Source organism: Cyclopterus lumpus, chromosome 7, assembly GCF_009769545.1.
Source record: "Cyclopterus lumpus isolate fCycLum1 chromosome 7, fCycLum1.pri, whole genome shotgun sequence".
NCBI lineage: Eukaryota > Metazoa > Chordata > Actinopteri > Perciformes > Cyclopteridae > Cyclopterus > Cyclopterus lumpus.
Genome location: NC_046972.1, coordinates 11098510 through 11123904, shown reverse-complemented (window position 1 = coordinate 11123904; position 25395 = coordinate 11098510). Strand labels below are relative to the sequence as shown.

Here is a 25395-nt window from a genome sequence, read left to right as displayed (position 1 = left end):
GTGATTACATCTCCAGTTTTTGCATATGACACATGTGAAGAGCAGAACATTGATTAAAAGTCAAAAATGGTCACTTGGTGTTAGACATATCGTTTGAGTGCTATTACCTTCACTACAGTAAATCTACAATTTACAGGGGGATTTGAAAAGATAGTCTCATGCATATTAATACAGAAAATGAACGTAAAAAATTGTAACGTTGACGTTTTCCCTCTTAAAACTCCCATGTGTACAAATACTGATCTGGATGCTCTGGACGTCACAAATTGACACAAATTGTGTTCAAAGCACACCAAATGTTATGAATGCAATAACCATCTATGAAGATATGCACATGGTTTAGCCCAGGCCTAAAAATAACAAGACATGCCTTCAACTGGCTGTCATAACAAACAGATTCTGGCTGTGCCATCAGGCCTGAAGTATGCATCACGTTGACTGAAATAAGCATGAGTGACTGCTGTTGCTGCAGGAGCAGCATATACTTACTTACACAGTGTTCAGAGAATATCCAGCTACAACAATAACACAAGTGCTGAAGCCAACTGCAATCGTGTCTGAAACATTAAAGCTCCATAAGAATTCACAAATGCAGTATCTTTTTCTCACGTGACATTTTGGTAGAGTGTCTCTCCTGCTTTATTTTTTTCTGAGTGAGTGAGTTGAGATTAAAAGCCACCGGATATAATTCTCCAATCTTCCTTTCTCATTTGTATTCCCTCAAAGCAGGTGGAATGGGACAAGAATCCTCCCTGAGGAGGTTTGGGAGGAAAAAGAAAGCTGGCCAGTCGGCATTGATTCATAAAACAGGCTCCGAGGTCTTCATTTCAAAGCTGTATTCATGTCTCTGTATTAGATTCAGCAGATGAGATGAGATGAGTTTGTGAACTGTACCATAAACTTTTCAACACGTTTTTAGAGGCAGATTCATCTTAGTGCAGTTGCATGACTATATTTCAAACATGTTTGGCTGCTCTGTTGATTTAAGAACCGCAGATGCTATGAACCACCAAACAGACCATTACAAAGCAGGATAAAGCTGGCGGCTGAGTATTTGTGGACTTTGACCCCGGATAAATAATTGGAGCAGTGAAGCCTGTGCAGCATCCCGCTGAATGCTGGGAATGCGTAGAATGACTCAGCGTTTTCGGGAGGAGTTGGCAGTGGACATCCATCACACCACTACTCCGGCCCGGTGGTGGCCTATAGGAACGTTACGCCCGCTCTGACTATTGGCTCACTGTGCAGGCAGAGCTGACTGCTGAGGAAATATTGCTAACCTTGTTCAGGTATTAGTGGAATTAGCAAAGATTTAAACCACGATAATGTCTGAAATGACACAAGCACTGCACAGCATGATGGTGAATCCACCACCGACAAACCTATTAATACCTTAAGATGCCACATCACACAGAGATGTTTTTGCACTTTATCTACAGTATGTCCGGATTTTTGTATCTCACGGGACCACAAGCAAGCTCTTCTTTCCAAATGGCGAGTAATTAACCAGGGAGAAATCTAATAATGAAGAGAAACAACAGCCTCTGCACTCTCAGTAACGTGAACTGAAAAACAAAGGGTGAAAGGGGGATGGATGCATTTTGTTGAAGCTAGAACCATCACGACTGCTGTCTGTAGCTATGGCTACCACATCCTCCCTGTCCTACTACACATGCAGGGGACGGACCAAATACCGGGACAACGTTGACAAATGAATGCAATCCGATCGTGACAATCCCACAAACTACTTTATATGTCAACCTACATGATATCCATTTTGAAAAAGCCGCCGACAGTTTCTTGTTTAAAGACGTGTAACGCACGGTTGCTGACGCAGGGACACTGAGACCTGCACACCAGGAGCTGCTCGCTGTGACGGCCCGTATGACCTCCATGTTAGAACTTGCAAATGCATTTGTCAATACTAATCCCTGAAAGCTTTATTGGCATGAAAGAATGAGACCCAACACTGCCAAAGCATTTCAGCACATCAATAGGCTGATGGTGATGCACAATAATGAACCAACTGGATCTTATGCAACAGTGTAATTGATGACGGTCACAGCAGCTACTCTAACCAGCATCTGATGATGCAGATAGTAGTGACTGACGACTATGTTACCAGCTGATTATCTGCAGGATTGGCATATCCATAAACAAGCACACACAAACACACACAAACATCCTTTTATTGACATACGGTTTACTTGCTCATTTTCCCACCTCACTCTCACATAAATACACGTGCACACTTCAATCATACTTCCGCGACACAATGGTGGTGGTTCTGAGGTGTCACTGAGCACGCTTTCACCAGTCTGCAGGTGCCGTTGCCATGGCAACAACGGACGGAATTCTCGCAGTGAATCATGAGTTCACTGTCAGTTCACTCTCTGCCCCGAGATCAGGTCCTGACCTCCTCTGGGGAGCCTTGAGAATAGTGTGTGAGAGAAGCCAGTGAAATGAGATTCTGCCCTGCACATGCAACATGCAGCTTTTCTTCACCGACTGGCTCTCAGCTTTCTCCATGACACCCGTATCCTACACTTAAAATTAGAGAGCACCTGTCCCTGGATTATTTTATCCTGAGACAGATTCCTGGAATACCCTGGACAGAATTATCCGGAGGGTGATGCAGAAAAGAGGAATGGAGCTCGGAGCCATTTTTGGGGCGGGGGGTTGGATGTAAATGTCTATTTTGAACTGCGTTAGTATCCTGGCTGTGGCCTGGCCGGCAGGAACGCTTGTTAGTTATATATTCATCTGCCAAAGTGACGGCATTGTAGTCGACCTCTTCTCTCAATGCATCATTTTTAATGTTACTGTTAGAATGAAGGTAGAGCTTAAATCGGGGATTAGAGCTGTTGTGTGGTTATGTATTTCCTTTTGTGCGTTGACATGTCTGCATGTTGTCACTCAAGTGGTGGAAACCTTTTAACCCTTTTAACCTATTAACAGTTGCAAGCTCCCCTGAGAGTTGAAAACCAATTACAGATTTGGGGTTTGTATAAACATTTACATTTTAAGAATAAATACAAAAATGGAGCCAAAATCTAGTTTATTTTTCTTCGACCCTGAAGAGAGTTTTGAGAGGCTCACTTGTCACTGGGAGTGCAACTGTATTTTTAGGCGTGTGCGATGATGAAAGCCTATTTACAGTCGCATCTCACAGGGCTGGACTGATGCTCTATGAACAATATATCCAAACCTCTCGTGGGTGTAAAAACGTTGGGGGCTTTTCATACACTGACAACCCTGAGCAGCTCTCATCAACAGGCTTGTTGCATTATCTCCAGAGTAAAATCTGCGGCCTTGACCAACAAAGATTATTCATTCACACCTATAAATGCGAGGGTTTGTGCTTAAAGGGAGATTTGGACGGCACTTTGAGTCTGCCATTCATCTCAATCTGGGCTCCAACTGTAAAAATATGGAAGCACAAGGAGCGTGCGGTGTTTAATGAGACTGTGCCAGGCTGATGTTAGTGCAGTGAGAGGTGCTGGATTATTGATGCCTCTGAGCTCCTCTGCTGGGCTCATTTCTGGTTAACTCCTCAGGGAAGAGGTGTGCTCACTCACCTCTAGTCTGGGTGACAGCCGGGTATGAATTACCTTCGCTATCCCCCCCTGCTGACGCTGCAGCATCGGCCAGCAGCTATGCATTTTAATAAAGAGACAAGTCAGGGAGAAGCAGAGGAAGGATAAGCGAGTGGTAGAAAAAAGACCAGAAGAAATGTGCGTGCGTGCGTGCGTGCGTGCGTGCGTGCGTGCGTGCGTGCGTGCGTGCGTGCGTGCGTGCGTGCGGCGGTTGTGAGTTGGAGGAAAAAGAAACAGAAAGATAAAAGACTGCAAGTGGCAGTGAGATAGATTGGGAAGAAGGAGAGAGATGAGAGGAAAAATGAGGCCTAGCGAGTTAGATATCAATAATTAAAAGGTTACGGAGAGGGAGAGGGAGAGAGAGAGGTGGTCTTTTAACTAAATAATACCTTAAACCATCATTAGCATGCAGCAGCCAAAATCTCCTCCTTCTTCATCACATGAGGTCACAGGGGATGCCGGCAGTGATGCACCATGGGATTTATTCATCCAGCAGTTCTATTCTGCTTTATGAGTGCACACATACTTTATTCACTGAAATAGTTGTGCCAGTTTTGTACTGTAATTTCTGAATAATACATACTCTAGTTGACACACATATTAAACGCACACTAGTCAGCTAGACTTAGACCTTATTTAAAGGAGTCTTTAAAACAGGATTTGTTTCATTGTACAAGTTAAATCTGACCATTTATTCCATTGCATTTATAGACCTACTTGGTGATATATTCAACACGTCCCATAAATGTCTTACTTTGTGAACACTTAGCGAGGTGATGAACAATGTGAGCTCCAATGTAGGTCTTTCTTAATCTTATGGTCACATGAAGGATCAATGAATTATACACAGTACAAGGAAACCAGAAATAGCCTCAGACACCAAAGGCAAGCGAGACAAAAACGTTCGGTGAATTTTCAGCAGTGAATTGATACACATCTGGTGCATAAGCAAGTTTTTGCGGCAGCAGCAAAGTGTGTACTCAGTAAAGGATTCATTTCAGTAAAGGATTAATTTATTGTTTCAGGGGGTTTGTTGACAATGAGAAGAATATAAAACAACACCAGACGTATTATTTATGGCCACTCATTTTAAATCCACAAGCACATTCAAACTAGTTGAAGTTTTTATAATATTAAGTTTTTTCTTGACCTTCAAAACCGCAGTTTGACACAGTCTTCATCAGCAGAAATGTTATGCTTTACTTTAAGCCAATATGGATGAGAAGTCCTAAAAGTGGTATGGGGTTTAAAGCTTTGGAAAAGCTAGTAAGTGAACACGAGTTAGGATTGTTTATGGTTAAATGTTATACTGTTTTATTTTAAGAGTCTGATATGTAAAAACACATTTATTTATTCAGCTAAAGATAAATGTAATAATCAGTAAATCTTTAAATTCTAAATCTTTAAATTGGCCTTGATATGGTGCTTTCCAGTAATATTGCTGAGTAATATTAGTATTATTAATGAGTTGTGTCATGAAGAAAGCCTAAACATACCTCTGAACGTGTATCTCCTAATGTGGTTTTACTTTGTGTGGTTTGTTGTGCAGAGTGGATGCTTTATTCAATTATTAAATAAATTCAATTAGTCAATCAAATACCCCATTTAGACCCCCGGTGTAATCAGTAAGTGCATCTCTTACTGTCTCACTCGGACAAGAGTCAGACTTTTGTAAGGAAAAGGCAGAGCTTAACAAAATCTATAATGAATTACCACAATTAATCTAATGGCTGCATTAGGAGCAGCTTTTCACCGTCCTGAGCATCACACAGTCCCGATGAGTTAATTCTGATAAGCTTAACCAGAGTCAAGAGTAAAGGGGCTAAAAGACCTCAGAAAATGGCCACACGTGACGAGCCTGAGGACCATGTGGTATGTTATATCAAAGTCATTTCCGGTTGCTCTAACTTTTGGGGGGGTCATGAACTGAGTTTGACCAGGGGTATTTCAATTTGCTCCCCGTCTGCGGTGCTGACCTGTTAATAATCACTAATCTTGGTTAATGGCAAGCTAACAACATAATTATGAGCAGCGAGGGAGCAGGATAGAATCTCTGTAATGGGACCTGAGCCCCAATATAATCAAACCGACTGCAAAGACCCTGATACGTCTGTGTGGTTTACTCCTTTAATGTCACCAGATTTAAGTGTGTTTATGAGTGCACCTACAGGCCACAGGTCCTCCGCACTAACCTCCAGCTTAATAGCACAAAAGGGATTAGACTCAGGTTTAAGGAGAAAGAGAACAACTGTTCATCATCAGACCCAACTGAACTCACTACGAGGGGGACTACTTCTGTTTTTAAGTCTTACATTTGGGGAAAGCAGTAATACACTCGTACATAAATATTTGAAAGAAAAGGAGGAGCGATTACCATTATTTTTAACCTGTTTGTACTGTATTAGATGTTGCTTAGCTATGATTTGTTATTATATAATTCATTGGATTTTTATTGTCAGGATATGTTTCAGCTCAGCATGCTCCCAACTTTGCTGCACACTCGGTCAGAGACGATGGCGTGCGCACTGGCTCCAAGCCAGTTTGAACCTCCTCCACTTTAATATCACCCACTCGCCATATGAGCTTCCACTAAGGCTAATGAGGGAGAAACTGCTCTCTTCCGCTGTCTGGCCAGCAGGTTTCCCCATACAGAAACAGAGGGACATAGATTGTAATCACAGACTTGTCTCAACTTGGAGGTTGTTAAAATGGGTGGGCAATGTGTCTCGCTGCTTCAGTTAATATCTTTATCCGGTGTGTGGGTGTTCACATGCAAGCTTTTCTTGTGCATGTGAAGTGTTTGTTCCCAATCATTTTGGCTGTGCCACTGCTCTCTCAGATTAACCAGATTAACTCCTTTGTCGACGACACCCATCATGTACCAGGTGTTCATATGAATTTTAAACATTTACAATGAATGGTATACGCTCATGATTATACTGCAGTGGACATTACGCAATTGTGTTTTTCATACAGTTCAACTGTCTCTGTTTAGATCGGTTTGTTCAGGTCTAGTTCTTGGAGTGTCGCAGAGACAGATTTCAACAATCCATTACTTTTTGCTATATTTTAAGCTATTTTAAGCATGTATCCACTGCTTTTTGCTTTTTTTTGCCATATTTCTAATACTTTCGGCAATTTAAAGTTGATCCATTCTTTTTATTTCAACTATGTTTGTCAGGATCTGTAGTGTTGTTTTGTGTTTCCTGTCTTATTTTGAAGTCCTTGTCTTTCTTGTCCTCTGTTTCTCTTCACTTCCTGTCCCTGTGATTGTCTGCCCTGTTCCTGATTGTTTCCTCCTGTGTCCAATCACCTGCACCAGCCCTCTGTATTTAAGTCCTGTTCATGTCATTCCCCTTGGTCGGTTCGTCTTGTCTAGATCGTGGAAGATCTTGTGTGCATGTTTTGTATCCTGGTTTTTTGAAGCCTGTTTTTGGAATCCTGTTTAGCAATAAAGTTGCTTTTCCATCGTTGACGGCGTTTGGGTCCAGTGTTCCTGTCGAGCTGCACATAACAATGTTTCACGTTTTCTAGCAAACCAAGCGCTTATACAATACTTTAAGCTAACTATTTCAAGTATTTATCAGTTACTCTGAACCATTCTTCTAGTCCTTCTCGCTTGCCTCCTCTAGCTAGTTTTCACACACTGTCACAACCTTTGTGCTCAGATGTTACAGCTCAGTATGTGGCTCTTGTTTTTTTTTTGTCAAATCCTAATATTCTGTTTTGTCAAATTGGTTGAGCTACTCTCTGACTCAGTATCCCCCTAGAGTACAAGTGCCCCTTGTTGGAAATCACTGGTCTACAGTACTGTATGAATACACACTTGTCTTGCTGCTACTTAATTTACATTTGAACGCAACAACTTTACAATGTCCACCATGTCTATATTCATCAGCTGCCATCCTCGAGGCTTTAATTTCCAGTGTTCAAATTGGGAGTCTCTGGGGAGCCAAAGGACCCTGCCTATCACAGATGAATGATTGGACTCGCTGTGACAGCCATGGCAGTGCCCCCTCCCTAAACTCTGAGGCAATAAAGGCAAGGAGTTGAGAGTTTGACACCAGCGTGACCCGCAGTGGGAACCCTCCCCATGGCATGTCAGAGGTGACCTTCTGTGGGGGTCAGGGGTCATTGTCTTAAAACACAAACTTCAAAATCATGGCGTCCTCTGTCCTCTGAGCAACCTGATGTACATCTAGAGGAATCCGCCACACATGGATGGCAAATAGAGATGTTTTCATTGATTCATTCTGATTTTTAAAAATTCTGTCAGATGTATATAATGAATGCAAGTGTAATCAAACTTGTTTGAATATGGATATGGCTGAAGGTGCTGACTGAAAGCTTAAGGCTCCTTGTGCCCTTGTGTCTGAAGTATTCTGTGAGGTTATCAAGCCTTCATCTGTCAGATGCCACTCACTCCTCCCGTGTGTTTTGAGTGTCCTGGCCTTGTATCAGTAACAATGGGGCCTGAGAGACAGCTGCAAATGCTGGCTTCTACCAACCAAGAAGGCCACAGCATATCCAGAGGCCATTTCAAAAGCCAAACATTTCCATAACATATAGGTACATAGAAAAAATGGTTTGATAAGAAAGTGCATGAAGTTATGGAATATAGATTACAGCCATCAGGCTACATCAGAGAACATTTCTCACAACAGCTTCTTTGTTCACAAACCAAAATAGACTAGCAGGATTTTGCAATGCATCAATGTGGAGATGAAAGAACAAACAGGGAAATAAATAGTTTTTTTTGTCTCATGAGGTGAACTGCAAATACGTGTAGCCTGTAGTGCAGACAGAAACCGCAGCGTGGCTTCTGATGAATGAGGGTAGGATAAGATTTTCTTTTAAATAGACAGACAGGGCGTTTTCAGGACGTTCAAAGTAAAAGTGTGTGCACACTGAGTAAGAGCCGGTGGTTAATAAATGACTGAGGTCCAGCCTAGGCTGTAAAATAAATGAGAGCAACTTGAGTGGAAGGGAATCAATCACACATGGTTAGTTTTAAATGTCCCCTGTGGTTAATGTATGAATTAGAGAGTAGACACAGCTGTAGGTGCATGGCTTCAGTTCCCTGTGTGATTTGTTGCCAGACTCCTACACATAAAGACCCACTGGCTTAAAAAAAAAAATCCTGTGAAGGAACTTGATAACATCCGGAACTTCTAAAGTGAGATTTAATTTCCCCCAGCCAAGGATTTAAAAAAATTATTCATGAGCAAAGTCGAGAAGACATCCATGCTGAAGCAGGAAAAAGATTGAAGTCTCGCTGTATATGAAATTAATCTTTCAACAAAACTGAGAATTGAGGCTTATACATTCATGAGGTGACACACATTCAGGTTTTCATGGGATATATCTTTGATTATCAGAGGAAGAAAGTGAGAATGACAAAAAAATTAGGGCAGATTGTCTGCACAGCTACAATCCTCTAAAATAACTTTCCTGAGCTCTTCCCTTGGGCCTATTAAATACTGTGACGCTGTCTCAGAAGTATGCTGCTCCTTTTGGGAAAGAAACACCAATACACAGATAGTTGGCTCTGTAAACATCAACATGAAATCACATGTAAGAAAGTCATTATGAAAAGTGCTGGCCTCTCCAAACAATCACCCTCTGGGCAATTATTTGCAGTCAAAATCTGTGCTAATTACCAGACAAGTGGAACAGAGAGCGGAATTGCTGCTCTTCTTGGGAGGGGAAAGGAAAACTGCAGCAGTTAAATACGCAAGCTGCAGTCTAGACACACGAGAAAGGAAAGAGAATATTGACAAGCGGTGGCGTTTAATGCTCACTAGCACTTTGAGTACCATCATAGCAAAGTCTTTTTCATGCGCCGTCTGCTGCTAATCAGCCACCATGATTGCAGCGATGTCTCCGATAATGTGATTCCTACGGCCAGTGACTGAATATGTCCAAACCCACAGTGGATCCAATTTCAATTCTGTTTATTTTGTATAGCCCAATATCACAAATTACAAATTTGCCTCAGAGGGCTTTACAATCTGTACACATACGACATCCCTGTCCCAGGACCTCACAACGGATCAGGAAAAACTCCCAAATAATAGAAAAAAACCTGAAGAGGAGGATCCCTCACCCCGGATGGACAGACGCAATAGATGTCATGAGTACAGATGAACAGCATCACAGAGTTACATAAACACATTACATGAATATGACAGAATGTATGAATAATTTGTAGTAGGCATGGACCACGATCCAGACCTCCACAATCCATGAAACAGAAGGAGGTAGAGAGGAGGGGGGGGCAGGGCGAGCAGCAGGGCCATGGCAGGAGGCATCAGACACCGCCAGGTCCAATGGACCCTATGAGACGTGAAGTCACAACGACTCCGGGGAGGAAGCAGAGTTAATAAGGTGCAATGGAGAGATGTAAATTCATCCATAAGGAGAGAGAGAAGAGGAGATAGGTGCTCAGTGTATCCTAAAACATCCCCCAGCAGCCTATAAGCCTATAGCAGCATATCAAGGGGCTCGACCAGGGCAAACCTGATTCATCCCTAACTATAAGCACTATTAAAGAGGAAAGTCTTAAGTCTGTTCTTAAATGAGGTCACTGTGTCTGCCTCCCGGACTGAAAGTGGAAGCTGGTTCCATAAAAGAGGAGCTTGATAACTGAAGGCTCTGGCTCCCATCCTAATTGTTATCCACTCTCTGCCCACACTGGCAGAGGGTGTAACTGAGGCAGAGGGATGGAAACTGACATTGAAGGGTTTTGAATAATGGGAGCAGCCGTGAGGCAATCGTGACCTTCGACCCCTCCTAATAATGTGATGTATCCACTCCCAAATCCTTTCTCGGGGGCTCGCGAAGTGAGTTGAGTCACCGAGACAGATGGCAAGTCAGGTTCTCTCTTATGGTGAGCAGCCGCGCAGAAGAAGAAAACAGTGCATAACAGTGCTGTTATGGGTAAACCATAACATAACTCAAATCTATCTAGTAAGATAAATATACTAAAACGGAACTAATGAATCCAAAAATAATAGAGAGATTAATTTGTTGGAGCACTGAGTGGTATTAAGCAACAGATACGTATATAGATTGGTATCAGGCCTATTTTAATTGATCATATTTAACAATCTGTGGATACAACAAATAGATACGCTTGGCTCCTGAAGCCTCTTCTGCTGCATTTCACAGGGATCGTGACCAGTTTAATGTTGATTATTTATTTTTAACTCCTTTTGATTTTTCCCCAAATGATTACAAAAATGACCTATTTTCTCTCTTACTGCTGCTGAGCATGCACATTCAATTTCACATTGGACTATTTGGCAGAATGTAGTTCCTATTGTTAACAACAAGGTCTGTAAACTGAGTAACAGGGGCATTGTTTTTGTTTTAATGTTGACATTCACTGCTGTAAGCACCAGGATGAGGTCAAAAATCTCTCATATCAAAAACTAAAAGTAACAAGATAAATACTGCTGGGGTTAAGTGGAACAAAATTTTACTTTTTGTAATTTGGAGCGAACAAACCCTTTAATATGCATCAATAAATGTGCAGTAGCAAAGTGTTGAGGATAATAGCTTCACAGAACTGTGAGAGAACAATCATTAACTTCTGTACAACCTCAGTACAACTTACACGTTCGTAAGAAAAGTCATTTCTGCAAAGTAATTGCCACCATCACCCGTCACTGAGATCCCGGAAGAGAAGCAGTCGCTCACAGCAGTAGGTGAGATGGTCTTGAGGAAGTAACACCTTTCTGATCGTTCATAGATGTCTCACACCTATCCATGAAGCCCTCCTATTGCCTACCATTGTCCCCCAGAGGAATGATAATGGCCCCTCTGTCGCTTCCCCAGAGATCTGGACATCTGTAAGGGAGGAAGGGGGGGGCCGCTTCCACTTTCTCTTGGCCACTTTATGTGCTGCCAAAGTGGAAACAAACAGGCATTGTGCTTCAGCTTTGCTGATGCTCTGATGTCCATAGACTGTCTCTGTTTATAGACCCATCACCTAATTGTGGCCTCACACAACTATGTCCATTCTCTTCTGTTTCTCCATGATAATTGCAACTATTGAGATTGCTCTGAGGTCTAATGGTTGGCCTTTATTCCTGCAACATTTGTCTATGTTTAGGTGGTTTGTTTGGCAGTTTTTCACATTTTCTTTTTGTTATTTTGACTTTTTTCATACAGAAGAATATGAATTAGAGAATATCCAACATTGTAAAAGCACAACAAAATAAGGCTTGTGCATTATAATCAAGAGAACATGTGTCAACAAATTCACCACAAAAATGTCCAACTGGGCCTGGTGACCTTTTCACAACACACAAAAGTCCTACATGTCTGGATTTGCACGAGTTGCAGACGTATTAAGGTTGCTCAATATTATGCACCAAAAAAAAAGATGTAAATGTGCTAATTCTCTGATTGCACCGCATCCTCCTCTCCTCAGGGGTGCTGTCCATATCGGATGGTGTTGATTAGATAGCAGCCCCCAACCACAATCGCAATCCCATTCTCACATCACCATGCACTTGTTGTTGTGTGGTTGTACTGCAAGGTGAGGATAGTGGTTAACTCATACACCATTATTATGATTCATAAGCATTTTCACGCATTTTAGTTTGTCATATTCTGGTAGTGTGATGTTGTTATGATGTTGGCCTCAAGGCAGCATGCTGTGTATGGGTCTGCGCTCTGCCAGCAATACTCACCAACCACATCTGCCCAAGTCTTTAGGATAACTGAGGGCACTGATACCCGAAACGTCTCATTTCAGGACTACAATTATTGAAGACTATTGGCAGGAGAAATTCATAATAAAATGTGTCTTTGTCTGCAGGCAAATAGAAACCTTAAAGGGTCCTTGTTGGCCCCTGAGCTTCACCTGTAAGTGTTGCGTTTAATGTGGTCACGCACTTCACATTGTGATAACCACTGGGAGCCTCTTTCCCCACAGACCCCTTTGTAGCACCAGAAGGCATTTAGCCCCCACCTCAGTCTTAGTTTAGCCGGCTGTGCTAAACTAGCTACATGCGCTCCCACAATAACAGAATTGACGTAACTGGCCATCGTTGGACACGTGCGGCTTTCAGGTTCTCCTCTTAAGCTCCGATTTCTGAGGACTTGCGCTGAAACGAAACCGGCCTTACACAAGTAGATGTTTTGGGTTAGTAGTTGTGTTAGAGATCAGGAGGGACAGGCTAATATCAACAGAATTAGGAGGGGAAGCTTAAGAAAACAAACATTTTTCAACACTTATTCAAAATAATTGTATATTTCAGGCTCTTCATAAATATAGGCTGGTTTGGTTTAATGACAACATCCTCATATATTTAAATGATACATATCAGACTTTGTCAGAGATGAAGTCCTAGATTTATTTGTGTGCTATTGGTGACCTCTGCACCAATAGCACACAGGGCTTTGATTTAAGAACGACTTCGCAAATGTCAATGCTTTTGCAATGTATGTATATATTGCACACCCCTTGTTGTGTAATATATGTCAGTGTTTTTAAAATATAAATTGCAAATAATGTATTTTCAAATTGGGTATTACATAATAATAAAGGGGGTTAAGTGCCAAGAACGTTGATACTGGTGAGCGTGTGTTATTGCTGCAAACAAGGAAAAGACAGATGTTCATTTTATCAGCTCTTTCAGCAGTAGACACCTGCATAAAGAACATGTCAAACATGCCATGCAATTTAGACACATTTAGACTGGGGTGGGGGAGCGGAGCATACATTGTGTTTGATTGTTCGTAAGCACAGGAACATTTTAATTGTACAGGTTAAGCAACTATACCATCATTTTTATCAGTATATTAGTTACGTTAAGTGTTTTAATATCATACAATCTTAAAACAGTAATCATGTTATAATATTTTTGCCAGCTTAATTTGATATCATACAGGACATGCATTGTTGGAAAAACCTGCTATGAAACAAAATGAACAACCTACCATTCCGCCGTGTCTTTGAGCAATTGGTGTAGTTTTGCTGTGCTAGAGTGGAACTTGATACATTTTAATCCTGTATTTTGACACAATCGGGTAACAAAGCAGCCTTTATTATGTTAGTTGATTTTGTGCTTTGGTTGTGCACCCCTCAAATATTCAAAATGAGATTGGCATCATAAGGTCTATATGATTGGTACAAACAAGTTGCCAACATGGTTGGCACACAATAAACTGGGAGCTTGCAGGGCCGCTCGAGATGTTGGGTTTTAGGACAGTTGCCTGCCTTTTCACCTAGTAATTCAGCTTTACTCCCATGCAGGAAGTCTAACTCGTTTTTATTGTTGGTTTAAAATAAGAAATCTGGAGTTCTGAGTCAAAATCAAAGACGTCTTCCTGGAGAGTTTAGCAGGTAAAACTCCTCATCTGACTCATTATGTCAACTAATTAAGACACACTGTGTATACACAGTATATGTGTATATCCTATATGTATTTGTAACGTCATGTATGGACTCGGTGGTTAGATATCACATCAATAACTGGACATGTTACGCAAGAATGCATAACAAGAAAGAATGTGCGCGATTCAGTGCGTTGGGGTCGTGCCATACAAATGTCCCACAATCCCTGAACGCAGCAAACTGCAAAACTGCAAGAGGAGCGGTGATTGAAGCGGATAGCAGCACAGAAGAGCGGCGGCGGCGTCGACGGCCATCTTAGAGCTACCGCGGTAACCGACACTCATCTTCTGGATTTTATTTTACTTGTAGGAGAAACATTCCGCCCGACTGACAAAGGAAGAAGAAGGATTTTTTTTTTTTTTTTACTTCGCCGTGGTTGAACTCGAAGTCGGGATGCGGTTCCTGGGGAATACACGATCTGCATCCGCTGCTGTCGGACTGGTCCTCGGACTATTATGTGCGGTGGAGGCAGCGAAAGGTAACTAGGATGGGGAGTATATCCCGTTGTGTCTTGTCTGCCCGTACCGGTAACGGTTCTCCTGAGCTCCCCCGTTGGTCCCACACGTTGAGGGTTAAACCGACCGTGAGCCGGGTCTGTGCGGACCTGAGGGACGTCCAGGAACCTGTTCAGGGATGGTCCGCTCCGGAGCCGCAGCGGAGGGATGGAGTGAGGCGCCCCGGCGGCAGCAAGTGCACCCCGCGATGTTGCGCCCATTTAACAACTGCAAATCATACGTTATATTCTCACGAGCGCTGTGATGCGGGTGTAATGTTTTACCTTGAAGCGTTATAAACGAAGTCGGCTACTTTGGAGATAATATCAAGGCCACGAAACGACCCCCCTTGTCATCTGCCTTCAGTCTGGTTTATTCCACTCGCTTCCAAACACATTTTCGATTTGTATCATTTCATTTAACGCATGTCTCACCACTTTGTATGATTTATTATTTGACTTTCTCGTGTCTAATGCTCTCTGGACTCATCTGGTTTTTAAAATGTATTTGAGTGCGTCTGAATTCAGGCTAGTGACGCTCTTTAACCCCCGTTTTCTTTTAGATACAGTGTTAATAAACCGCACAGGTTTTTAGTTTTTGTCCTCGGTTATTATATATAGTATGCCTCATGCTCGGTCTGGCTACGTTGCGCACGAAACTTGGTTTGGCTACGCATTGCAGATCTTCACAAGCCCCTGTTTTGTCGTTGAATTTAATAATTGATGTGCTGTGATCACAGGCTGAAATTAAAATAAGCCCTCAGTAGGCCCGGGCCTGCTTGTGATGCCAGACTGTATGAAGACCTGGACGTGCAAACTGCGCTCTTCGTCTGCGACGTCACTGATGGACACCGTCACACACTGAGAGGAGAGGCACGCTTTCATTTGCTGCAGGGCCGTCCACCTCCCTCCTCGCGGCGTGAATTTATAGACTGTGTTTTCACGTTAAACCCAATCCGCTGACTCCCCAGTGAGAGCTTCCGGTTTCAGGGTGTGTAGAGGCAGGTGCATGTTAGTCATCCTCCATATCAGCGTGCCTGGGCAGCCACGATGGCTGGAGGCCAGCGTGTGTTGTCATCTGTCTAACGTTACACCCCGTTTTTAGGGATTTAGAGTATATAGAAGGGTGCACATCTCTGGGAGGCTGCCATTTGTAAGGCAGTAACTGCATTGAAGGAAAAGGCCTTCAGCAGTTAGTCCTGGTAGTGTGTGGATTTAGCTTCTTATGTCGTAGCCAAGTGTGTTTTTGTGAAGCGCACCTGCTTACTTCCTGTGTTCTTATCAGCACAGGAGACCTGTGAACTCACCATGTTGGTGAGGCTTATCTTTTATTAACCAAAGGTCGCTCGCTTAATATGTGCACCACTTCTTGTCACCTGCAGTCCAGCTCATGGCTTGTTGTTGTTGTTCTTTTTTTTTTTTACTAACACCCTCCTTATAGCCGATGACGAAACATAGCCCTCTGGGGTTTATCTCTGTCATTCTTGTTCTTGAACACTCTAGTTTAGATGCCTGAAGAATTTGATTGTATCACTAGAGAACAGTGAATTTACCAGCGGGCAGGAGATGTTGATGACGTGACAACCAACCTTGAAGGATCAGTTTTTGATCCACATCAAAACTATTACAGAGACTATATGATTCATGACTCCGCCAGCAAGGAAATGTCAGTGTGTGTGAAACTGGTGTAAACGCATATCTTCTGTGGCAGGGCAAGTTTGACCTTTGTAGTGTTGTCCACCGCCGTTAATGTTTTTCCTTCTGGAGTTTCTCGTCTTGTCCATCGTGGATTTGGACACTTGTTTTTTATAGGTCTGGCCAATGTGATTATTTATTTTTCTTTAATGAGCAGCTGCTGGGTCTGCTGAAATGCACGAGCTTCCACTGTGTACACAGCCAGACAAAGGAAAAGCGGACTGCTGGGAAGTTTCTCGGCCCATTCATCATTGAATTAAGTAATTCTAGTTGAACAAATTAGACACCCTGCTTTGTGGGGATGAGTTAACATGTGTTCTTCTCACATTGCAGTGAAGAAGTACATATTACAGGGCAGGTGCAAGTGTTCTCCCTCGTCTTGCAGTCATTGGAGGAGCCTACTATTGATCCGCTGAAAATTACATGCCAGTCACGGTTTGAGTATCGGGTCAATATTTTTCTTTTTATATTGGAACACCTCCGAGGTTCCTCTGATCAGAACCTCGTTAAATATTCCGTTTATGTTGTGCTCATACATAAATGCATATGTCATGCAGGAAAATATTTTACGCATTTTTAGTATTTTTACCAAAAATGGCTCGATACTGTTCTTTGTAGTTTTTATCAGAAAAATTATCTGAATGATTATTTCATCAACTAATTCATACATTTACTAATACATTCAGCTCATTAACAAGCTTTTCCAGTCGTACAAGTTGCCATCAGTTGCAGCAGCTTCACACACACACACACACACACACACACACACACACGCACACACACACACACACACACACACACTCGGCCTTCAAAAAACAATATTGGTTGAAACCTTGTTACTGGTTTATGAAACTCTCTTATCCAAAATAAAGGTCTGTTGAGGGGGACGGATCCACTGTTCCAGAAACCAAAACGTACTGCCATCAGGGCCTAGTTGACCCTGAGGGGAAATAAATATGCTCACATTTTCTATTTTGTTGGCACCAAATCTTTTAGCCCCCAACAATCTGTGCGACGTAAGTCATCGTGTTATGTTATGGGAAACAGAAACTATGTGGATGCACGCTGTTGACAATGACCACATTGTTTGACTCTTGTAACACTGTCGTAGGCCATCATTCAGCGCCGGTTTACAGGCTGGTTTTCTACTTAGAAGTAACATCATTACATATCAGCAGGATGATGGCTAACGACAGAACGTGTGTTCAGATTCAGATGTTTAACTTTGACATGTCAGGGCTTTTGTCAGCTGGTAAAACAAAAAAGAAAATGTCAGCTGTCATCACCGATGTGCCCCCCTAGGTGGGTTTGTTTGATAGGACCCATTTCAGTTGATGTTTAGTGATTTGCTCTACGTATTTCACAGTGACTTGTCAATTCAAGATTCATAGCTTAATCATCATAAGTTGTTGGACACAGATGTAACTAAAAAGGATCAAACAAATCCTAAAAGTCTGTACAGGAAAATTAGGGCTTTGTTTAAGGGTGAGTATGGCAACATCTCCAGTCAGCTGAATCATTGTCACTGAGTTATGGCCTTTCATTAATAAACTGTTAAACTAATAAAAATGCCATCAAAATGTGCAGGAATTAAAAGTAGTTGCTATTTCACAATGTTATCAAGAGTTGTGGCAGTTGGTGTCAAATATGCCCACAAGATATTAGCCGCCAATTATTGTAAAACAAAATGGATCATGAAACCTTTTATTAACAAAACTGAACAAAAAGAAAGATATCAGAGAATGTTTTAAAATGGTTAAATTAGATGTGAGAGATATGTGAGAGACCATCTCTCTGAGATTTGTCACAATGCAGGTGATCGTAGGGAACAATACGCCTTTTGGTACAGGATGTATGTGCCCAATAGAGCTTTTTAACAGGCCCTATGGAGGCACTACCTTCAGTCAAACTGTATCACTTTCTCTTTGGGTCATGGCCTTCCTTTACACCTTTAATTGAAATCTGTTACGTTTCTATCGAGATTAGGAAGGAGCTTTGCATTGTTATTGAATTGGGATTTAAATTTGAATACTGCTTCTGTGGAGTAGTTTAAAAACTATTGCCAAACATTTTACCTGGTTTTGCCCTGAATAACAGTTTACTTGCCCTAAACATCAGCCCTGCTCCTGCAAGTTAACGCTTACATTTTTCAGTATTTATTCAGAGAAGAACAAAGGGCTCTTAGGCTCAGACTTCAGGGGTCGGGATCTCGACTAAGCATGTAACAATGTGGTCACTGTTCGACTACAGCCCCTCAAGAATGTGTATGAGATAATCCCCTGAAAGTGCTAACTTGGTGAAGCATTTCGATTTGGTAATTTGCCACTTAGTGTTGGAAAGATAGGCCATGAGAATACGGGACTCAATTTGGGTCGGTTGTGACTTTCCTGTCATTTGTTCCTCCGCAGGCTGAATGGAGTCAGTGAACTGTCAAGAATGGGTCATTCACTTGTGAATATTAAGTTATGCCAGATGACTGGGAAGTTCTGTGAGATACTAAGAACGAGTTTTAGTCCTTGGTCCCGATGTTATACATTGTAACTTCAAGTGCAAAGCAAGAAGTAAGAAAAGAACACCATTCTGGGAAAAAAAGATCCATTTTGTGGAGATGATATTTCAATAAACCATCCAAATCAACACAAATTGCAATGGCAAAGATATCCTTCTCGTACTTGAAATGTCAAAAATGAAATAGCGTAACTGAAGTAATAGCCATCTCATTGTTATTGGTATTTGTGTGAGTGTAATAAAAACCAGAGCAAACAGGTTTTAATTCAAGCCACATCTGCAGTTTATCTGGTTGCGTTACCTCCTCCCTTTAGTCCCGTTGCTTCCAGGAGGACAAACTGGCGCTGCAGAGCTATTCACATTTGGGCGTGTCCACATTCAGATTCAGGCTCCATGGGAAACGAGTAACCAAAGAGCACATTACCTGCCGCAGGTCAGCTGCACCCAACTGCCTGTGCAGAGTTGAAGCCGTCTCACTCTCACTTCTCCACTCTCACTGGCTCTTTTGTGCCGTCCACACAGAGAGGCGATTGAGTTGCATTCGAGGCCCTGCGACTCCCAACCCCCTCTTCAGAGCAGCACTACGGTCGTCGAGAGTGTGTGTTCGCTCTGTCGGGCGGTTGAAACGGTGTGGAGGACAAACAAATGTTGTTGTCTGGCAGGCCAACTGAGAGGCTCTCCTGTGTGAGCAGGGTGTTTGTGGAGTGAGGGCCCCTGAGGTCTGGGTTTCCTTTTAGGGTCCCTGAAACAGTCCCCTGTCTGTGATGGAGGTGGCTTGCGTCAACAAGCTGAGAAGCTTTTAAGGCAAGACAAACAGAGAAGTGTGCCCACTGTTTCAAACTGTGAGCAGATTGTCCATTGATTATTCCCAGTCCATGGCATTCAGAGAGCCACTCACCAGCATAATTAAAGCCATCGCTTGACTGAGATTTGCATGCACCTCATACCTTCAACTTCAGTTCTCCCTTGATGTTTCTGTCGAACATCAATAAGTCCTGAAGGGGCCCTGTGATTGTTGTTGGAAGCTCCTTCTGGCAAGCACAGTTTGTTTATAGTTAGAAATCAGTACTCGCATAGTTGATGTAAGTGGTGCATTTTGCTTATTCGTATGTATTTTTGTCGTCACAGTTTGAACTATTCACTTTTTTTTTTTGCCGTCTCCTCGGAAACACTTTAAAGTCTAACAGCTGAGCACAGAGGCTGCCTTCTCCTTCTCTCAGTGTACTGCCGCAGCTAATGGGACAAATATGAAAAACATCCTGGCAACAGAGAGGCTTGATTTAGTCTCAAACAATAAAAAGACAGCCCGCCCCCTCCGCTTGTAGACTGTGGTATGAATTGGCAGGTTTAGCTAATAATCTTAAATTATTCTTAAAACTGGGTATTCAAACATTTGCACCAGAGTGTAGACTGGTTATTCAGTATTTTTAATTAAATGTAAAAGCATCCTGCAGCAGCTGGTCAGTATGTGATTTATGTAAACACACAGACATTTTCACACTGTTTGCGGTCAGTATAGTTTAGTAATATGTAACGTAATGTAATCTGAAATGTCTGAGGACATGACCGTGTGAGTGACAGGATAATACAATGGTTGCAAATAGATACTTGAACTATTATTGTACTTAGTTGCTCAGTAACTGAGGTGCTGCAGTAGAGCTTGACATTTGCATGTAATCGAAGAAGATGAAGACATCAAAAGTAAAATGGAGCTAAATCAATGAAGCAGAGCTCCGCAACGCGTCACATGCCTGACACTTGGCTGCACCATCATCATTACACAACGTGCCCTCAGAGGCTCCCAGGCATTATCAGGCTTCATCTGATAATTACAGCCTGATCGTCTGCTGCGGTGATGCTGCTACAATCTAGCGTGCTGTGGTGTATTTCTCTGGCTCTCCCTGGGGACCAGTAGCCAGTGGCAGAAGTGAGGTTAATACAGACACTGTTTGCATGAATTGGGGTGGCAGTATGATTTTTTAAATTCTTCCTCCATGAAGAGACATTACAGCAGTGACGTGAACTGATAGTGTGTGAGGCGTGTTGAATCTCAGGATTAGCAGGACCTATTGTGGCCCTAGCATTCCAGCAGGAAGTGTTTCATCACGGTTAATAGGTCAAACTGTAAAGGTTAGGCTTCAATAAAAGAGCAAGGCAGCTATAAAGGGCCTTTGTCTTTGTCTTCATGTCAAAGTGTTACCCCCTTCTTTGTGGCTCATGACATAAATCAGAGATGGCATCACATTGTTAAATATGTGCCTTCACAGAAAATGTTTTCACAATGAAAGTTTTTATATTGTTGATTGTTGTGTTGTTGACATATTTAGTCCTAATATAAGGGATACTCCACAGATGAGCAGTGTTTGTATGCAAAGAGACGTGAACCTTTACAATTTAAGACCATTTGTTGTCCTGTGGGGAAAATCAGTGGCTGTGCTATATGACAATGGACAACAAATTATTTAATGTAAAAGAAGTCTCCTGTGTCTGTGTTTGGTTGAAGTGGGGATAGCTACAGGCTATTAGCCCTATTAGCATTGCAATGTTATTTCTGCAGTAAAAAAAAGTATTTTGTTCATACTTTATTTAAACCATACCCATTGAGATACAACATACAAACCCACTCCAAACTAAACGCAGCTAATAATAATGTTCATTGGTCATTAACTAACAGCAACACCTTTGTGTGTAATGCAATACATTTCAACAGCACCACAAACTAAAGGTGAATAACGGCTTCAACAAAAACATTATGACCTCCATGAACGCAGGATGTATCGCAGGCCTGTTGTATTGTTGTGTAGACTGTGTTAGTTTGAACAGAGTGTACCTAATAAACTTGCAACAAAGCGTGCTTACTTTTATCCTATTAGTTCATCCTGTATATTTTAAAGAAACCAATCTGTTTCATGTGAAAGCATTGGTGGTGGGATCTGAGAATGTTTCATTGTAAACAACCAACCTGTCTTTAAATTGACAAGAGCTAGTAAGGTTGGCGGCATCGCTAAAGGCCAAGATTTGTTTTGATCCATAAAAATACAATATTTTATTTCCTAATCATTTAAATTGTGTTTTTATGAGGAAGAAAAAACCCACAATAGATGACTAGAACAAAATAAAAGGATTACATTTAGAAGTGTTGATGGTTTACACTGACTTCAGAGTGGTTTGAAGTTTTTTGGGGGGGATGGATGGAATCTGGTAGACCAGCTACTATAATCAAACAACAAAGGGATCTGTATCTGTCAATATGGATCATCAATGATTGACAATTAGTAGCAAAAAAAAAAAAGTGATCAGTAATCTCTAAAAGTTAGATGTGCTCCCTTTTTTTCTTTGGCCTGATCTTTGTTTTATGATCCATTGCACCACAGCATGCATCATTTGAAGGACCAATTTATTTGAAAGCCTTATTGGCCTATTTAAATGTGCACGTTGGTGCAAAAGAGTGCACAGTTCAGGTGACCTAGACAAAGAGCTGATCAGTAGATGGCTTGGCTCGGCAAAGCTTGGCACACACAGTCTCACCTCGTACTTTATCCTTGTCCACTTGTGTGAGATATCAGCCGTGTTTCAAGCCTACTCTCTCTCTCTCTCTCTCCAAAAAGTTCTTGTTCCCCTGAGTGCTCCCTCTGTTCATCATTATGACATCTTAAGAGTCGATTTGCCGGTGTTGGCAGGACACCTTTGCTCATATCATTGTGTCAAGCTCTCATTAGACATGCATGATACACATTTGGCAGCCTCAGTCACTTTGTTTGCTTGTGGCTCGACCTTGTCTGTGAATGAAGTAGATACATCCCATTATAGGATTAAGTGCCATTGGCTATATCTGCTGTGTAACAGGATTGCACACTAGGTACCGTGTTGTCGAATGTGGGGCGGTAAGTGGGTCCAGTAACCGGCCATCTGTGCTCGTACTGTAACAGCTTGATATGATATGTATGCAACTTCTGACAACTCATTAATTTCTCAAAGGCTTCTTCCATTGTTTTACTTGAAATATAATCTGACTTGTACTGGATACAGTATAAAGTAGAGTTCATTTTCTGTTGGATTTGTGAGATAAATAATATTTTGGTTGTAGACGTGGTTCACTACAGGGTTAATATGGATTATTTAGCAAGAGGCAAACATCAGCCCATTATAGCTGTGTATTTATATGCTAACTTATCTAATATTTATACTCAAGCAATGGCTTCTCTGTGATATTAATGTGACGGCAGGTCACTTCTGAACCCCACAAAGTGTGCATGTGGGTGCAATGATGTACAATCTTTGGAGCCAGCCCTCTTTTTCTGTATTTCTTAGTTGTGTGGTCTGTACTGTTCTCCAATCAGTCTGCAGGCATTAAATGGAACTAATGATGTACCATCCTTACTGTGTGTTTCGAAAGGCATCTTGTATATTATTGTCTTTGTTTCTTTTCCGCAGTTATATTCAATCATACAGACATTATATCTTTAGTGGCAGAGTCTCACTGAATCGTTGTGCTCTTCTTGTCTTTGGTTATGAAGCAGGCTTCACCCTTTTTCTTGGCGTAACATTGACTCGCAGTGTTGTGAGGGTTGAGGACTATGGTCTCTTTTGCCATTCAACATTAATGGTAATATTAACTGAAACAATTAATTAGTTGATCGAAAGAAAATCAATCTGCAACATTTTTGATAATTGATTATTTATTCAAGTCCTTTATGATTAATTGAAAACACCCATTCTGTGTTTCCAAAGTCTTACACTTTAGGATTTGCTTTGGGCTTTTGAACAAACAATAACAAGTAGTAAGTAGTTTGAAGACGTCACCGTGGGCTCTGGGAGTTTATGAGTATTTGCAAATATGTTGTGACATTTTATACATTAAGCAACAACATGGATAGATTATGTGAAGCACATCTGTATCATAATTATTAAGACATTTTGTACATTTACAGTGGATAAGACGCACATCCACTTAACGTTCCTCAAAGATCCTCTGCAGCATGTTGAGGATCAGTTTGAAGAGAGATTCCTCTTGAATTATCTGCTTTTATGTGAGTGAAGGGCTGAGTCTGCAAGTTATAATTGGGCCAGTCGTAAGTATACATTGTATGAGATGAATTGGGTTTCTAATTAAGTTAAATTAAGAAAATGGCAGTCTTCCACGCTAAACATCCTCAGTGCTGCAGCACTCATTCCATCTTAACTTATAAAGCCTCCACTCCGGAAAAAAACAACACTAGTCTCTCCCTAACAATACAGAGTCTCTCTTATATAATCATAGAAATCTTATCTTCTTGGTAGTACGTAATATCTTTGTGTCACATTTTCACAGCAGAACAAATGTTCTTCCCATTCACTGCAGGTTTGCAGGGGGGTGATGAAGCTATCTTGTCAAAAAGGCCTTGTTGGCAATTTCACACAATGTATGTTAGAATTTCACGCTTTAAATAAAATCGTGCTTTAGATTTCATTTCTTGAATGTTTGTGTGCGTGAAAGGGGCTTTGATTTTAACGGGGATTTACGACACTGATGCAGTTTGCTTTTGAATTTGTCGACACCTATCTGTGTCACGTGTTCTGCTATTACAAAGCACAATTTGTCTCAAAGGGCTTTACAATCTGTACAGCATACAACTCTCTTGATTAAAGTTTAGTTTGACCTCCGACAGCAGGCATTTTCTTGTTTACAGTGGATAAAATGCACTTCCTAGAGTAAAACTCTTTTTCTACGTCCTTGCTCCTCAGTCAAGATGCAGATAAATGCTCTACAAATGGACATGGTGCTTTTCCAATGAAGGGAAATTGTATTTAACTACACAGGCAGACAGCCTTCTTGGCTAGTATTATGGTTACTGGTCAGGATTAGGCTGAAATGTTTTGCATAAACCAGCTGGAGCTTGATATTGTACCATTCAGGGCTGGTCCTGGTTCAGTGCACCTCGGTGCTCAAGGCTGAGAGCTACTCAAATGTGGCAAATGTGAGGCCCACATGTAACCACGAACAGTTACTGTGACTCTGTGGAGGCTGAAGCAGATTATTGTCGTCGTCCGGCAGGTCACAAGACGCTCGGCAATGTTGATTTATTGGGCTTCATCAATACCACAACATTTAACCAAAGACACTTAAGTTCTCACTACATTTAGTACATTATATATTTCCTAGATAAGCAATATACATTTCAGCCATGTTTTTGAAAAAAAACTAAGAATTGTAAGATAATGCAATTATTTAGGTTGCAGCCCATTTAATGTTATGTTGCATCGTGCAACACAATGTACTACATTACAGGCCATTGGCAGTCAAAATTGGCCAAAAGAGACTTTTGAATATTGGTTTTAAAACACACACATATAATTTGAATGACACATATGAATACTGGCCACATGCACAGTTCTGGAAGGATTATGAGCGCATAGGTGCCAACAACATTTTAGTTTGGCAGCATCAGCAAATGCTTGAATGGCACGAGCATTTTGCATCAGAGACACAGTTATGCATCTTTTTAAGTAATGTTGCTTGTTGAGATGAATGTTCTACTAGAGTGTTTCATTGTTTGCAAGCTTTTGGATAAATGTGGGCTGGAGGATGTGCTTCAGTTTAAATGAGTTAAAAATGTCAAAATAAGAAATTCATGACTTTGCCACATGTAATATGTACACGGTAGAGCAACGGATCATAAAACTCACAGTTCAGATCATAACACGGACCAGAGTCA

At 41.6% G+C, this 25395-nt stretch overlaps 1 protein-coding gene across 1 annotated transcript in view; it reads left to right on the top strand.

Annotated features, from left to right (window-relative positions):
• The first annotated feature begins 14194 nt into the window (after nucleotides 1-14194).
• clstn1 (calsyntenin 1) overlaps nucleotides 14195-25395 on the top strand; it is a 33425-nt gene continuing 22224 nt past the window's right edge. The window contains exon 1 of the mRNA XM_034537388.1: nucleotides 14195-14482. Coding sequence (XP_034393279.1) covers nucleotides 14398-14482 — 85 coding nt within the window. The 5' untranslated portion in view covers nucleotides 14195-14397. The remainder of the gene's footprint in view (nucleotides 14483-25395) is intronic.